The following is an 18281-nucleotide window of genomic DNA, read 5'->3' as shown; positions in this document are numbered from 1 at the left end:
AAGCAATCAAACTAATATTGAAATGGGTACATATCCTAGTGCAGTAGATTTTGTTTAGCTTAAGAGAGTGGTCAATCACCTTGGTTAAAATATAATAAAAGTTATACCCATGCTACCAACAAGTTACACTTCTCTTAGTTATGAAGTGTATATAGATATAAATAAAGATACTATTAATGCATCATTTGGATTTTTTAGTTTTATTCCAATTGAAATTATTACTTAATCTATATCTAATTAAGAATAATCTTTGATCTTTGCTGGATCTCAAAGCGGGTAACTTAGAGTATTACCAACAAATAATATATCAGCATTTTAAATAGTATTTAATTCTACATCAAATAATTCTCTAGATTAAGTAGTTAAAGTATATCAAAGTTTTTAATTAGGTAAATATTTTGTTTTTACCTCTAAAATCAACTGCTTTAGCTTACATACAAATCAATTATAAGAAACAATTAATTTCTCCACTTAACAAGAATCTATTTATAATTTTTTTATTTCAAATCCTCTTTAAATTTTAGTTTCATATATAAGTACAGAAATTATCCTAAGAGATTTTAAATTATAAACAGCAAAATTTTCATTAAAATTATCTTCCTAATAGAGTTTGCTTAAAAAAATTAATGGATTTTTTTTAGATGAAAATACATCTGAATTATTTTTATATGGTGATGGATTGATTAAAATTTCTTTAGATTTTAGTTAACAAACTTTAATATCACCTGCAAAAACTCTCAATCTCGATAATTATAAAAAATGCCTTTTTCCAACTGAAATTATAGTTTGCATTATTAACAATTAAAACATGGTATTTTTTGATAGATCAGAAAATTTTTTGTTATTTTAGACTTTTGTACTTTAAGATTAGCTTTCTGGTGCTTCAATTGTAGCTGATACAATAAATAAATAAGTTTTTGTATATAAGACTTATTTTGAAGTTTATAGTTTTACTGGATCATATTTAAAAGGGATTTCTGATGTGTAATATCCAATCATTTCATTCTCAATTTATGATTAACACATAATTGTTTATTCTTCAGCTCGTATTTTTATTTTTTAATTTTTTTAAATAAGTAAATAACAACCTAATTTTAAAAAATAGAAATATACATCTATCTAAGAGGTACATTAACTTATATGACATTCATTTCTCCTTCAGGTGGAAACTTCATAGGTTATCTATACATAAAAAGCTAATAGTTAATTGCTTATTATCTAAGTTTGAATTAATATGGCTAAGTTTTGCTTTATAGCTTAGCTATTTATCAATAAGCAGGTTTTTTAACAAACACTTACTTTTAAAATAAGATTGGAAAAGTTGTTAAAATAATGTACGATGATGATAGCCAAATGTTTAATTATATAGATTAATATGGAAATTATTAAAATGTTTTAAATAATGCATAAAAGACAACAGATTAGACATTTGTGATTGAAGAAATATAATAAGGTATTCTAGATTCTCCCATAGATTACTAGCTTGATTTCAAATCAAATGTTGCTTTTGTGTATAATGGATAAAGAGTTTGGAGACATAATTATAATTTATTTACAAGACCTTACTAAAGGATAATAAGTATTCCAGCTAATCACTACTTTTAAATAAAAAATCAAGAATTTTAATAGTTTGTAATCTCCGATTATTATAATAACATTTACATGTATCAAAACTATTTATTAACCTTCTTAAATTAATTTACTGATAATATTTTAGATATGAGGATAGTATAAAGAGAAGCTTAAATAAGATTCATCTTCTTTTTTAATTAATAAATACTTCTCTATAATAATTAAAATAGTAATTTCACTTAATAAACACCTGATTTTGTTTTGTCTGATTATAAATTTAAGAGAGTTATATTATAATCTACAAGTAGAATAATAATCAATACAGCTGATAATTTTATTATAGATTATGACTTCTTTAGCTATTAACTAAATAATAAGTTTTAATTGAACACTTTCGAAGACATTATAACTTTTCTTGAAATAGGATCTTCTCTTTCTAATTAGTGGCTATTTGTTTATGGAACAGACTAAGGTAGAGTAGGAGTTTATGATTTAATTGCTTTTACATAAACTTTTGTCAATTTTTAATAACCAATCAATTAAGCAATATAATCAATATAAATATATTCTTAAAATGACTTTATTTGTTTAGATAATTTTGGAAATATTTATATGATAAATAGTTAAACCTTAACAGAATATAGTAATTAGCCTATCTAATAATCAATTAATTAAAATATTTAATAAATATTCGGTAGTAAAATGTCTAAACCAATATAAATAATTCAGTTTGATATGAAATTTTAAAGATATTTTGTAAACTTTAAAAGACAGAGTTTTGTTTCAATTTTTAGCTTAGTAGATTATTCCCTGATAAATTACATATCTTTTCCTGACAATGAATGGAAAACGATGGTGTTTAATGATTAATATTTAATATTGTCTTCTACTTATTAGTTAAATATTCATTAATTTTCTAACTTATCTTTTATAGGAAACATTAGAAGATATAATAGAAAGGATAGAATTACTGATATTAAATTGATAGAAAATAACAAAATCATAGTTGTTTTCGTTAACAGAATAGAATCTTTATTAATTTCATTTAATTCAGTAACATTAGTCGATTCTTTACCTATGATTGATCCGTAATTAATTTATATTTCATTTAATTCAGCTTAAATGGTACTTAATTATATTGGAGTTGCAAAAAATGCGGTTTATGAAAAAAGAATTGATTATGGTTTATATGAGAATCAATATCCAATAGCTTAAACTTAATAAACTAAAAGTTGTTACTTTTAATTACAATATTAAAATTATATTAAGGCTTCAACAAGATTTTAATAAGTATACAGTTCTAGCTCTCTTTCTTTGATGTATTTATTATCAGTTTACATAAATAATAGCATTGATAATATGGATTTTTTGAATTAAAGTTCCGTTAGTGTAGTGTTTAGACCTTAAAGTAAAACTTAAAATAACATTTAAATACAGAAAAGCTCATTTGATAGTCTTAACTTTGATATATAAATGGACAGCTTCAATTTAATTTTTGAGTATTAGTAAGGACCAATCTAGATGAACTCAAACTCTTAAAATATTAACTTATAAAATATAACTTATTTTAATTAAAATATAACTGAAACCTCATAAATATAATTTTATCAAAAAAAATAAGTTAATTTTAATGAAATTTTTATGAAAAATATAACATTAAATAAACAACTTTAGATGTTTTAAACTAATAAATCCTATCTATTTAACTTTACAAAATGCTAAAAAGTGATAATAAGCAATTTTATCATAGAAAATTTATCTTTAGCAGATGAGAACTCAGCCTTAATTTACTCATATTAAACTTCTTCTTTCATCATAAAAAATTTGACTATATAAAATAGTAATTTTAGCTCCTTAATAGATATATTCTAAAGTTAAAATATTATTTTTCAAAATATTTTAATTGTAAATTGTTAAAATGATGAAATAAATACCAAATAATATGCATTCTAATTGATTGGGGTTCTTTCATAATAAATTATTAATTTTTAAGCTTACAATAATAGAAATATTTAACTGCTCCTTACAAATAAATAGTATCTATAATAAGATAACACTACGATAGTTTATTCAAAAGACACATTAGTTTTTGATGGTGCATATGCTGTAAATAATACATTTCCTTCAAATTCTGACTAATTTAATATCTAAAATATATTATTACTAATACAAAGTTCTACAGTAAACTTTACAAATATTTAGTTTAAGAATAATACAGGCAACATCTAATTTATTTCAAGCTAAATTGTTCTAATAAATAAGAGTGTCTTTCAAAATAATATTGGAGTTCTTGGAGGGTGCTTGAGTATCTTATAAGTAAATTAGAGCATTATAATAAAGGATACTAATTTTCAAAGAAATTAAGTTAGTGGAAGTGGAGGGAGTATCTATTTGAATAACGTAAATTACTTCAGCATAGATTCTAATAGCTTAATTAAGTACAGTTCTGCTAGCATAGGAGGAGCAATTAGAATTATAAATAAAGATGTTAATCTTTGGAAATAATATGATATTAATTGCCTAATGTTATACAACTCAGGTGAAATATATGGAGATAATATCGGAACTTTTCCTATGATGTTTTTAGTTTAAGTAAGCAATTTGAAATAAAATAAATATGAACAAATATTTGAGGGCTAATTAGATGATAATATATCACAGGGCACGATAATACATTTTTAAAATATATAAAGTGGAGGGTTATTTCCATTCAGAGTATAACTATAAGACTAGAATAAAAGGCCTTTTTCTGTGAATTAAACAAAGTTTAAAAATAATATTTATGAATAATCTATTTTATAAGAGTTAAATTCATATTTTATCTAAGTTGCAATAAATTAAAATGCTGTTTCTTAAAATAAATAAAACAGTTTTATAGAACTAAAAGGTGAGGCTCTTATTGGAATTAAGCAATATGATGAAGATTCTAAAATGTTTAATTTTGAATCTTTGACTTTAACATCTCTTCCTCATGTTAATATAAGTTCAGTTGTTATTTAATTTTCTTTTGATAGTATAGGATATTCTAAATAAATTTAAACCAATATTTCTTTTAGATCTTGTTAAGTTGGTGAGATTTTAGTTTAGTCATTTATTTAAACTTCTACTTAAGAAAATAACTAAAATCAATTAAGCCTAATTAGTTGTACTGAATGCACATCAGGGACTTATTCTTTAACTAATTCAGATAAAGATTATAAATAGTATTAAATTTAAAATAATTTCGAAGAATTGAGCACTGAAGTATGTAAATAGTGCCCTCCTGAAGTCACTTTTTGTTAAGGTAATACTTTAATATTGTAGGATGGATATTGGAGATTTAATAACTAAACAGACGAGATTTTGAAATGTAATTATGTAAACCCGAATATTTGTAGTGTATAAAATACTACTATTAATGGATGTATTAAAGGATATATCGGACCATTGTGCGAAAAATGTGATACAACTGGTGCCGTATGGAAATAAAGATATGCTTAACCCTTTTAGCAATATGAATGCGATTAGTGCAGTGACTACATAGTATAGTAGATAGGAATTATAATATCGGTATTTCTCATTATAATTTATTTATATTATAGCATATTTTTCTTCATGGAAAGATATATTTATGAATCACGTTGCAACTATTTACGCATTATGAAGTTTTTACCTTTTTCAAGAAGCTGTGTTTAAGATGAATCATCTTATTACATTAAGTTATTAATCAACTACTTGTAACTTTCCTCATTGCTATTTACTTTTTATATCAAATTCTTACCTTCTTTCTTAAATGTAATGCCATAATTAGCTGGTACTCCTTCAAGTAAATTAGTAATTAGTACGCAGTGTTTAATTAATTCAGAAACTTTTAAAAAGTATGGAGAGGAAAAAATAATGATCTTCTTATAATCCCTTTTTCCTATTTCAATTTTAATCTTCTTTTATATAGTTTTAACAATTTTAAGGAAGCTTAAATTAAAAGGTGTGAGTTCATATCATAAATATACTATGTTTAATGTGGTATTTTTATTTTTTTAATCAGATTGTGTTTAATTTTTTACTAAGGCTTTATCATGCAGAAAAATTGGGAAATAGAGCTTTCAAATGATAAATATACTTATTGAATGTAAAGATTAATCCTATATTTAGTTTAGTTATATTTATGTTATACCAAATTTGATATTTTGGATATTATTTCCCACAGTATAAATCTTAAGGTTAAGATAAAAAAAAGGTACTAAAAACTAAAATTTTGATAATTGTTTACTGAAGTACAAATATGGATATTTTTATAGCGAATATAAGACAAATTTTTACTATTGGGAAATAGTCAGAATGTACTTAAAAATAATAATAGTTATGATAACGAGTCTTTTGAACTAATTTGAAGACTAAGTTTCAATTATATGCATTATGGTAATCTTTGCTTATGTCTTACTTGTTATAAATAAGCAACCTTTTAAAAGTTAATCTCTTTGCAAATAAGAGCTAATTTCTTATTTACTGCTTATACCTTGCATTTTCTTATAATAGTTATTTAGGTCTTATTCATAAGAAATATTTTAAATTTTACTGGCTTTTATCAAATTAATTTACGTAGGCTTTATGATTATAAAGATTTTTAAATTCAAAATAGATGACCAAAATAATATTCTAAATAAGTTAATGAGGTATACAATCTCAAAAATTTGCTGTAGAAAAATTTAATCTTAATTTTGGTATCGAAAAAAAAACTCTAGAGTTTTACTTTTGTGGCGAAAAGCTTATGTTAATTTGATATAAATTAGAATAGACCATATAAATGACAATTTTAATAAATTAAAAACAAATCTTTGTAAATCTTTTAGCCCATAATCGAGTAAAATTTTTAAATTATTTAAAAATAACAATAATTTTATTTTATTATTATATAGGAAATTTAAAAATAGAAAATATGACTAAAATAAATGATCAAATTTAAGACATAACATAATATAGTAGAAATTCACCATAACATAATAGAAAAAGAAACGAATCAATGAAAGAATATAGACTTAACTTTACTAGCCAATACTCCAAAATGCCTATCAGATAAAAAAGTTTGAGTCAATTCGATATTCAAATGGAATTTATTAGATTTATGAGTTAGAAAGATAAAGATTAAAATGAAAGTTAAATGTAAGCTTCAGAATATTCTTTAAAAAATAAAGATTTAATCAAAGAATGTGCAGATCACTCAGAAATATCCGATTCAACTTCGAAATGCTTTGTAGTCTTAAATTCTAATAAAGAAATAAATCAGATAAATAGCACAAAAGAAATTAAAGTTTGTCAATTTAAAGATATTAATTGTAAGTTAAGCTAGATAAACAAATAAACTTCCATAGAAGATAATTGATAAAGAAGAATTATAATTAAAATATATGTATGTGTATTAAATGAAAAAATATAAATAATTATTTTTTTAAATACAGATTTTTTGTTTTTATTATAAAAAGTTTTATTTAATTTTAATTAAGTTGAAATATTTTACATATAATACTAAGATTATTAAGCTTTCGTATTTACTTTCAAAAAACTGTAACCTGTTATGATTAGTTTTGCATAGACAAAATTTATTTAATGAAAGAAATTGTGTAAGATATTTTTTCTTTTGAAATTAAATTACACTAATAACTATCACGCACGAAACTATTATTATAAATAAATAAATAATTAAGAAGATTGGTTTTTTTTACCAAATTATTAATTTGTGGTTGGGAATATTAATTTATTTGATAAAATCAAAAAAGTAATATAATGTAATTCTTAGAACTATTTATGTTTATGAAATTTAAAAATCATAAACCCTTATTATTTTACTTAACTTCATACAAATCTTTAAATCTTTTTTAAAAGAAATAATTCATTCTTTGAAAATTGAAAACAAATGTTCTTTCATTTTGCATTTATTCTAAAATTTTCTATATCGATATAGAAGAAAGATTATTAATTTACCCATAAAATTAATTATGATCAAAATAAACATTTAAATGATTATAGTTTTTACCATAATTTTTTTTATTTATTGTATAAAATATAATGTAAAAATCACAAATAACAAAAAAAGACTAAAGAATAAATCTAAATAAATGTTTTTTTATTAGATGTCATTTAATTAGATTTTATTATGCAATATAGTTATTTTATTATTTTCATACTATTTTAAAAAACAACTTCAAATATAATTTACAGTTATTTCTTTTTTGTTTTTTGGTGTAAATACTTACGCTTTTATTGGTAAGATCTAAAGATAATATCTGTTTCTTTAGTTTTATGTTATTTTTTTCAAAAGATAATATTTTAAATCATAAAAGACTTAATTTAGGTGCTTTTTAAATTTAATATTTATTCTTACTTTCCAAAGTAAAGCTAAGAAAAGATACAAATTAAAAACAAACTTTATTATTATAATCTAATTTAATTGGTTATTAAATAAGGACTAGTATGCAATACTCTCGAAAATAATTTCTAAATATTAAATAAAATAAACATAAATAAATAAATAAGAGTCTTTCAAAATGATTGCATAAAAAAACCAATTGAATTCATTAAATTCATTTAAATTCCTATTAACATTTATTTTAATAGGTCAAATTTATTCTTGCTAATAGAATGGCTGCCTTGAATGCACAAAAAACATAAGATCTAATACTGAAATATGTACTGTTTGTGATAAAGGTTTCATTTTAAATTCACAAAATATTTGCGTTTATTCATAATGCTAACCATGGGAATATCTCCAAAATAATATGAATAGTCCTAATAAAGATTAAAATACCTGCGTTTCTATTTGCGGAGAGACAGAAGCGCCTAACTTATCTAATATGGTGTGCTAAAACATATATTAATGTACCAGTTATTACAGTTATCCTTAAAATACTAACAAAGGATAGTAAATATAATTCATATACTTAGGATCAGATATTTCTTAAATATATTTAGTATATAGCTCGTTTTTAAATATAATAGACTAATTGACAGGTTCATTTTAGACAACTATTTAATTCCCAAACAATGTTTAGTCTATATCTTTTAAGAATAACAGACTATTTCTTTTAAACTCTAACACGAAATAGATATTTGAGTTTTTTGCATAGAATTCCACTATTACTCTTTTAACTACTGTAACTTAAGGTTATGCAAAAGTGTCAAGTCAAATCTTTATTTTAAAAAGCACAAATCAAATAATTTACACTTCTTTTAATGACAATAATAGTATCGTTTTTTTTAACTCAATTAACAATGGATAATCTTAATTATTTGATTAAATAAATTTATAATTGCCAATTTAAATATCCGTAACATTTTTTGAAGATTTTATAATAACTTAAAATATTTTAAGTTATTAAATATAAATCTTAACAATTAATTATTTAGATAACAGTTAAATAACTTTGTTTGGTAAGAATCAATAATTTAATTGCAACAACATAAGCGGATAAATATTGGATGCAAAAAGCATAGTGTTAAAAGGAAATCTAATTTACTACTTAATTTTTAAAAATAGCTTTTTCATTTTCACTTATTAAATGAATTAATAATCATCTCTCTGTAATTCTGTACAATAATCATATTAGCCATTGAGTATAAAAATTATTAATACACAAACTTTCAATCCTTAATTAAATTTCCAATATTTGATAGTGTCTTATGCAAATAATTCAATATCAATCTACAATATTAATAATTAATAATTGAATTAAGAAGCTAACATATAATTTGATTATTAAATCATAGATTTCAACTTTTTTGTTAATAACCAATCAATAATATTGTATACACTTATGTCTAATTACTATGTTGACATCAAATAATTAAATTTAAAGATAAGCTCTAATTTACAAGGAGGTTTTAAGTCAATAAACACAATATAATAGATGTAATAGTTGAAATCACTTATTAAAAATCCTCAACTTCTAATATAATTGAATGAATCCAAAGAAAATACACTTTAATCAAGATTCATGGTTTTAATTTCATAAGAAGTATAAATAATAGATAGCTTAACATATAAACCATTTTCTCTTGTTAAAGATTTTTAAGATAGAAGCTTTACTAATAATGGTTAGATTTCTAAGATAATTTATAATGAATAAAATCACTTTATCATAACATGTTCATAAGATGGGTTGATAGTAGTATGGAAAGCTATAGACCCACTTTAACCAGAATTTTTTTATTAAATTAGCTAGTTAGGATAATAATGCTTAAATATCTTAGAATTTTAATCTTATTACATAGTTGCATCATTTACTAACCAAATTATTATTTTTAATTTATTTAATTAGCTAGATTAAATAAGTTATCAGCTTAACTTAAATTTATATCAAAAAATTCTAACAAATAATAATTATGTTTGCTTAATTTTTAATTAAAAAGCAATTTTGTTAAATAATTCAAAGCAAATCATAGCTTAATCAAATTAAAATAATAATCCAAATCAATTTATACAATTGATTGGTTCTTTTCTGACTCAATCAAATGATATAATTACTATTAATTAAAATAATCTAATTAGTTAATACATTGCTGATATAAGTAACAATGCGATTAACTTTATTCCTAAAAATACTTTTTAAAGCGCTTATTAGATAACATGTCATCAATTTTTTAATCTATAAAATGGCGGTAATAAATTAAAAATTAAAAAATTTTATTTTATTTTATTTTAAAAATTTATTTAAAATTAGGTACTCACTTAGTATTTTATGATAGCAATTCAAGTGTTACAGTCCTTGATTAAAACCTTAAAATAATTGCAACTTTCTCTGTAAGTTTAGGAAAAATTATTTACATTAAAAGCTTTTAGGAGGGAGTTTATTTGTTTATAATATAATTAAATTAGATGCTAAATTTTTACTATTATTCAATCTTACAGTTTGATTTAAATGCACAATCTTAAAATTTAATTGGCTCTTATTTTACTATTTTAGACATCGTTTAGTTTAAAAAAAGTACAAACAATTTAGGGCAAAATATTTTTAAATTATTTGCACTTGAATCTCTTAGTTATACATCACTCACAATAGAGGTTTATTATAATCCTACATAAGATTCTATTAACATACCTTTTGGAGCTTTTATTTATGCCCCTACTTAATATGTAGTAACAGCTACTTCAAACATAGCACAAAATTTAATTTTCACTGGAAGTCTTATTGGTCAACTTAGAGTAGCTCCTGCTTATAATGATAGAGCTCATTTTCAAATTATTTTTAATTCAATTTCTTCTAATTCAAAAGATTAAATAAAGAAAGTTTAATAAAGCTTTAGAATAGGTTAGTATTTTGTGTTAACTTCAGTAATCAATTGCTTTAGTCTACATACAGATAATTTAATAGAAACAATCAATTTTTCTACAAATGTCGAATCAATTAATTCATTTTATGTATCTGAAAAACTCAAAATAATGATTGCTTATATAAGTACAGAGCTCATAGTGAGAGATTTTACAAAAGCCAATCTTAAATATTCATTGAAGTTATCTCAAGCCAATAGTTTACTTAAAAAAGTAAATGGTTTATTTTTAGATGAAGTAACTTCAGAGCTATTCTTATTTGGTGATGGGTTAATAAAAATATCTACAAATCTTGATCAGTAAATATTATTATCTTCAAAAGGTACTCTTAACTCTGATAATTATATCTAATGCATATTTCCTTCATAAATTATTGTTTGTTTAATAAATAAATAAAATTTAATATTTTTTGATAGATTAAGAAATTATGTATAATTTTAATCCTTAATGCTGTAAGATTTGCTCTCATATGGTTTGCTAAATTTTGATTTATAGAATTAATAAATATTTGTTTATAAAACCTATATAGAGGTATATAGCTTTTCAGGTTCATATCTTAATGCTCTTTCAGATGTTTAATATCCAATAATAACTTTTTCTGTTTATGATAATCATATTGTTATAATGTCATCAGCAGGTAATTAAGTATTTTGAAAAAACTTTTAATTTTATTAAATTAATATTTAATTAATAGCTATTTACATCTACTAAAGAGGATCCCTAACTTATATTTCTTTAATTTAACCATCAGGAGGAGCTTTTACAGGTTGTTTGTATATTAAAAGCTAAAATTTGATAGCTTATTATACAATCACAATTTAATATGGGTAGATTCTTCTTTATAGTTTAACAACATATCAACAAGCAGGTTCTATGTCAAATACTTATCAGGCGAATAAAATAGGTCCAGTTGTTAAAATTATCTACGATGATGACAGCTAAATGTTTAATTATATCGATACTTTTGGAAATTTTTAAAATGTTCTTAATAATGCATAAAAAACAACTGACTAAACTTTTTCAATAGAAGAAATATAATCAGGAATATTACCTCCTCCAATAGATTACATATTAGATTTTTAATCTAATTCCGCTTTTATTTATAATAACAATAGAGTATGGAGATAGAATTACAACATGTTTACAAGACCATATCAAAGAGTAATTAGTAGACCGTCTAATCATTACTTCTAAATTAACACCTTAGGAAAATTATCTTTCATTATTGCAGATTAAAGCAATAACATTTATATGTATTAGAATAATCAAGTAACATTCTAAAACTTTTTCTCTCTTAACATTCTAGACATGAGATATCTATAAAAAGGAAATTTGAATAGATTTATTTTCTTTTTTAATTCATAGATTCTAATTTATAATGATTAAAGCAGTAATTTCTCTCAATAAAGCCCTGATTAATTATTATCTGATTACTCATTCAAAAGAATTCTGTTTTAAAAAGCAGATAGAATAATCATAAATACAGCAGATAACTTCATAATTGATTATGATTTTTTTGCTCAACAACTTAACTTCAAATTTTAATTGAATCCACAAGAAGATATCATAAGCAATTTAGAAATAAGTTCTTTATAATCAAACAAATGGTAATATATTTATGGAACTGATTAAGGAAGAGTTCTTGTATAAGATATGATATCACACTAATTGAGTGAAGTTCAGTTTACATAAACTAAAAATACTAATCCAATTTTCAGAATAAAAATGTATAACTAAAATGATTTCATTTGCTTAGATAATGTTGGAAATGTTATCATGATTAATGGTACATCACTTAATTAATTGAATAATTAGCCTATTTAATAGTCTATAATAATGATTACTTAACAATTAGGTAGTAACACCTAAAAAAAGATTTAATTAATTGAATTTGATATGATAAATTAGAGAGTTTTTGTAAACTTTTAAAGTGAAAGATATATTTTGGTACTTAATTTAATAGATTACTCATTAGTAACATATCTGTCATTCCCAGATAATGAATGGAAGTAGATAGTATAAAATGAAATTTATTTATTATTATGTTCTTCTTATTAAATAAATGTTTATACCTTAAATAATTTTTCTTTCATTGGATACATTAGAAGATATAATAGAAAAGATAGAATTACTGATATCAGATTAATAGATGAAAATAAAATAATTGCAGTTTTTGTAAATAGGATAGAATCTCTTTTTATTTAAGTTTAAACAAGCACAATAGTTTTAGTAGATTCCTTTTAACTAGTTGATTCAAAATTAATTTATTTGAGTATTGTATCATAATAAAGATTAGTTAATTATGTAGGTGTAGCTTAGAGTACTATCATTGAAAAGAATATAAATTATGGAATATACGAAAGCAACTTTTCAGTTTAACAAAATTAATAAGTTAATAGTTGCTATATTTAATTATCATACAATGATTATATTTCATCTCTTGCTAGTTTTTTGACTTTTTAAAATCCTAGTACTATTACTATTAAAAATTAAGTTTCTGTCTACATTAAAAATTAAATAAATAATATGAATTTTTTGAATTAAAATTCATAAAATATCATATTGAGACCTTAATCTAAATAGTAAAATAATTTAATTATTGACTCCTCATCTTTCAATACAATAAAATTTGATTTATAAATGGACGGCTTTAATTTGATTTTAAACAGCTAATAAATTATTACAACTAATAATTAATCATAGAATATTTTATTGCAAAATATATCTCTAATAAACTAAAATTTATCAGAAGATGTTTAGATATAATTTAACCAAAAATAAAATATTATACTTGAGAATTTAACAATAAGTAATATTAGCTTTATCTCAAAAAGAAATTTATAAAGTTAATATTAGCAAATAAGTTCTAAGTAATATTTTTTAAACTTCATAAACTGCTAAAATGTTATCATAAATAATCTGGTAATTGAAAATTTAACTATTAATATAGAAAAGTATGGTTTAATTTATTCATCAGGAACAAATCAAATAACAATAAGAAATTTATCAATTACAAATGGAGTTTTAGGTTCTTTAATAGATATATTTCAAAGCAAAAGTGTTATAATTTAAAATGTTTAAATAACTAACTGTAATAATAAATTTTTAGATCAAAACAATTATCTTTTTAAATTAATTGGGGTGATATAATAATAAATTTAATTTTTTTAAGCCAAAAATAATAAAAATATTTAATTCATATTAACAGATAATCAATATTCATAATAAAATTTAGGAAATGTCATTTTATCTATAGACACTTTAGATTTATCTCAAGTTTAATTGTAAAATAACATATTTCCATTAAATTTAGATGACAATAACACATAAAATATTTTAATTTTAATTAAAAATACAATCGTAAAAATTAATTAAATGACATATGAAAAAAATGAAGGCAATGTTTAGTTTTATACAAACGATTAAATAGTCATAGAAAATAGTAACTTTTTAAATAATAAAGGAGTAAATGGAGGATGTATATATGTTGAAAGTCTTACATAGATTATATAAATATAGAACTCTACTTTTATGTCAAATTATGCTAGCGGGAGTGGTGGAAGCATTTACTTAAAAAATGTAAATTAGTTTTATATTGATGAAAAAAGCTAATTAAAATATAATAATGCTAGCATAGGAGGAGCTATCAGAATTATTAACTAAGATGTTAATTTATGGTATACTTATAAAATAAGTTGTTAATTACTTTATAATTATGCTGAACTACATGGAAATAATATAGGCACTCTACCTTTACAATTTTTGGTAGAAGTTTTTGATGTTAAAAGATAAAATTATAATAAAATTTACAATGGCTATTTAGATATGCTCTATGATAATACATCAATTAATTTCTAAAACGTACAAAGTGCTGGATTACTTCGTTTCAGAATTTAATTGCTAGATCACTATTCAAGACCTTTAAGTGTTAATTAAACTAAATATATAAGTAATTTATACGAAAAATCTACAATGCTAGAATTAAACTCTTACTTTATTTAAGTAGCTGTTAATTAAAATTTAAAAAATCTCAATAATTAAAATATGAATATTGAATTAAAAGGTGAGTAGTTGATTGGAATTCAACAATACGATGCTAACTCTAAAATGTTTAATTTCGAATCTTTAACTCTTGAATCTCTACCTCTAATAACTATAAGCTCAGTAATAATACAATTTTCTTTTAACAATTTCGGATTTTCATAGTAAATAAAAACAAATATATCCTTTAGGTCGTGCTATCAAGGAGAGATATTAGTCTCTTCTACCATTTAAGTTAATAATAATATTTCAAAAGATTCAGAAGTTTATTTGATAAGCTGTGTAGAATGCTCATAAGGGAAATATTCTTTAAGTGATCCTGCCAAAGATTATTAAACGTATTTGCAAGACAAAAATATGTAAATTATAGATTAATAGATTTGCAAGTAATGCCCGCCATTTGTTTCTAACTGCTATAGTAATATACTCATTTTAGAAGATGGGTATTGGAGATCTAATAATTAAACTGATTAAATTGTAGGATGCAACTTTGTAAATCCAGATATTTGCAGTGTATAAAACAATACTATAAATGGTTGTATAACTGGCTATATTGGACCAATTTGTGAAAAATGTGACTCAACTGGCGAAGTTTGGGGTGATAGGTATGTTTAGTCGTTTAAATAATATGAATGTGACAAGTGTAGTAATTAAGCATACTAATATATCGTAATGATATTTATGATAGCGGCTGTTTATATCTACTTATATTTCAGCACGTTTATGTTCATGGGAAGATACATCTATGAATCAAGATGTACTTATTTACGTTTTATGAAGATACTTCCTTTTTCTAAGAGCTGTATCTAAGATGAATCATCTTACTATATTAAAGTTTTGCTTAATTATTTATAATTATCATCAATATTATTTTCATTCTACATGAAATTTATTCCTACATTTTTTACTGCTGCTCCTTCATTAGCAGGATCTCCATCTACAAAGCTGATAATTAATACTTAATGCTTATTTACACCATAAACAATTTAAAAATATGGGGAAGAGAAAATTATGATTATTGGATAATCACTGTTTCCTCTGGTTACAATCATATTTTTTTATATTTTACTTGCTATTTAAAAGTACTTCAAATTCTAAAATGTAAGAGATCACCATAAATATACTATGTTTAATGTATTATTTCTATTTTTTTAGCCTGACTGTATATTTTTCTTCACAAAAGCACTCTCTTGTAGATAAATTGGTTCATAAAAATACTAAGTCCTAAATATACTTTTATCATGTGATGATTAATCTTACAGGTAATTTAGTTTTGGATATGTTATTCCGAACTTAGCTTTCTGGATACTAATTCCTGCAGTTTAATTTTATAATTTGAGGAAATAAAAAGGAACTAATAATTAAAATCTCGACTAATGTATTATGAAGTATAAATATGGATTATTCTACTCAGAGTATAAAAATTAATACTATTATTGGGAGATTGTGAGAATGTACTTAAAAGTTGTTTTAATATTGATTGCAAATATTTTAAATTAATATGAAGAGTAAGTTTCTTAAATATGCATAATAATTCTTTTTTGGTACATCATAGCCATTATAAAAATATAGCCATTTAAAAGTAAGTCTCTTTAAAAGATAGAGTTTATTTAATATTTAACTCTTATACCTTGTATCTTCTTATTTTCATTGTATAGATAACACTCCTAACCAATATATCAAGCAGTTTTGGCGATAATCCATTACTCTTACATTGGTTATATGATTTTTTTAATAGCTAGATTTAAGCTATAAAATTAAAATAGTAAAATTATTAAAATAATTAAGCTTATTATTTTCAAATTAAGCTTTGGAAAAATATAGACTTTATGCTTTGATAAAAATAAAAAAAACGAGAGAGTTCTAATTTTATGGAGAAAAGTTTATTCTAACTTAATAAAAATAAGATTAGAAAGCTGTAATAAAAATTTAGCAACCATTTCTACTAAGATAATAAAAAAATCAACACCATATTTAAGTAATTTTTTTTTTAAATTATATTTATTTATATAATTATTTTTTACAGAAAATTTAAAGATAGAAGAGCATGAAAAATTGATTGACTAAATCCTAGATCTAAAGTCATTTTCAAATATTTAATCAAATAGATTAGATAGTGGAAGAGAAAGTAAATAAATTTTTTTAAATAAATCTTCATAACTAACCTTAAGAAATGAGTAATAATTTGATATATAATTAGACCCAGTTAAATAATATAGTAAATTTAAAAAAGAAATTTAATTATCTTAAGATTTTTCAGAAAGAAATTTACAACCACATGATAATAAAGAAAGTGTAGACTTAGTTAGTAGTATTAGCTAACACCATCAAAATATGATTATGTTTAAGTCTAATTTAGAAATCAATCCATTGAATGAAACAAAGTTAATAAAAAAACCTAAAAATTTAACAAATAATATAATTTAAAGTATCATTTAATGATAATCTATATATTTACATTTTTATAAGGCAAAAATAATTTAATACCTGTAATTACTGTTTATTGTAAGATTTTATTAGCAAATCTTTTTGAATTAACTTTGACTCCAATTAAAAATACAAACAAATTAAAAAAAATTCAAAGTATTTTGTTACATCTAATTTCTTTAAAATAAATAATAATTTGGATGTTTTTTTTAGCTTATATTTATTTATAAAAGTAGAAATTTTTTTTATTAAGAGAATTTGTGTATAACGTAATTATTTTTAAATGTGCATCAGAAAGTATAAGAAAGTAGAGTAATCAAAAATTTAAGATAACTGCAAGTATTGTTTTTACTTTTACAACATTATAAAGAAGTTAATTGATCTTTTTATTTGTCTTAGATATTAGTAATAATTAATGTAATTTCACAATTTAATTTGATGAAATGCTTCTCTTTTTATACTGTTTAAAAATAATTTAACATTAGATCTCAGTAAATAAAACTAAAATATCTAAATAATAGTTTTTTTTTCTTTTCATTCAACTTATCATTTAAAGCTCCTTAATAAACTTAATTGTACTTACGCTATTTTGTTGAACATAAAATATGGTTGAAAAATGTATTTAATGCTATGAGTTTTTTATTTATTTATATTTATATAAATTAAAAATATGTAATATTTATAAATAGAATAAAATAAAATAACAGAATATATAACCTTACATTATGACTTTTTAACTCATTTATTATTAATTATTTTTAATTATCAAACTATGGGAGATTTCATATACTTCTTTTAAAAATACTCCAAATGAAAAGTGTTAATTAAGAAAATTTTCAATAAATAAATAAATTATATGGTATTTTAATATCTTTTGAAGCTAATAGAATTTATTAGAAATAAAAAATAGATTGTAAGCTTAAAATTTTACCTGTAGAAT

The 18281-nt window shown here is 21.9% G+C and overlaps 1 protein-coding gene across 1 annotated transcript; it reads left to right on the top strand. All coding sequences in view use genetic code 6, as the record gives it.

Moving 5' to 3' along the window:
- Positions 1–22: 22 nt before the first annotated feature.
- TTHERM_000497756 (transmembrane protein, putative) lies at positions 23–17356 on the top strand (the record flags this gene model as incomplete). The annotated part of the gene is made up of 14 exons (XM_012801059.1): positions 23–389; positions 642–1046; positions 1106–3077; positions 3579–5099; positions 5154–5288; positions 6342–6412; positions 6468–6884; positions 8164–8467; positions 10094–10203; positions 10266–11510; positions 11568–12731; positions 14109–16892; positions 16941–17042; positions 17115–17356. The coding sequence occupies 14 exons, from the start codon at positions 23–25 to the stop codon at positions 17354–17356; spliced, it is 10839 nt and encodes a 3612-aa protein (XP_012656513.1).
- Positions 17357–18281: the final 925 nt, after the last annotated feature.

The sequence above is a fragment of the Tetrahymena thermophila genome (assembly GCF_000189635.1).
Source record: "Tetrahymena thermophila SB210 genomic scaffold scf_8253815, whole genome shotgun sequence".
Lineage (NCBI taxonomy): Eukaryota > Ciliophora > Oligohymenophorea > Hymenostomatida > Tetrahymenidae > Tetrahymena > Tetrahymena thermophila.
Note: the sequence above shows the minus strand (reverse complement) of the source record. Positions and strands in the feature narration are given on the sequence as shown.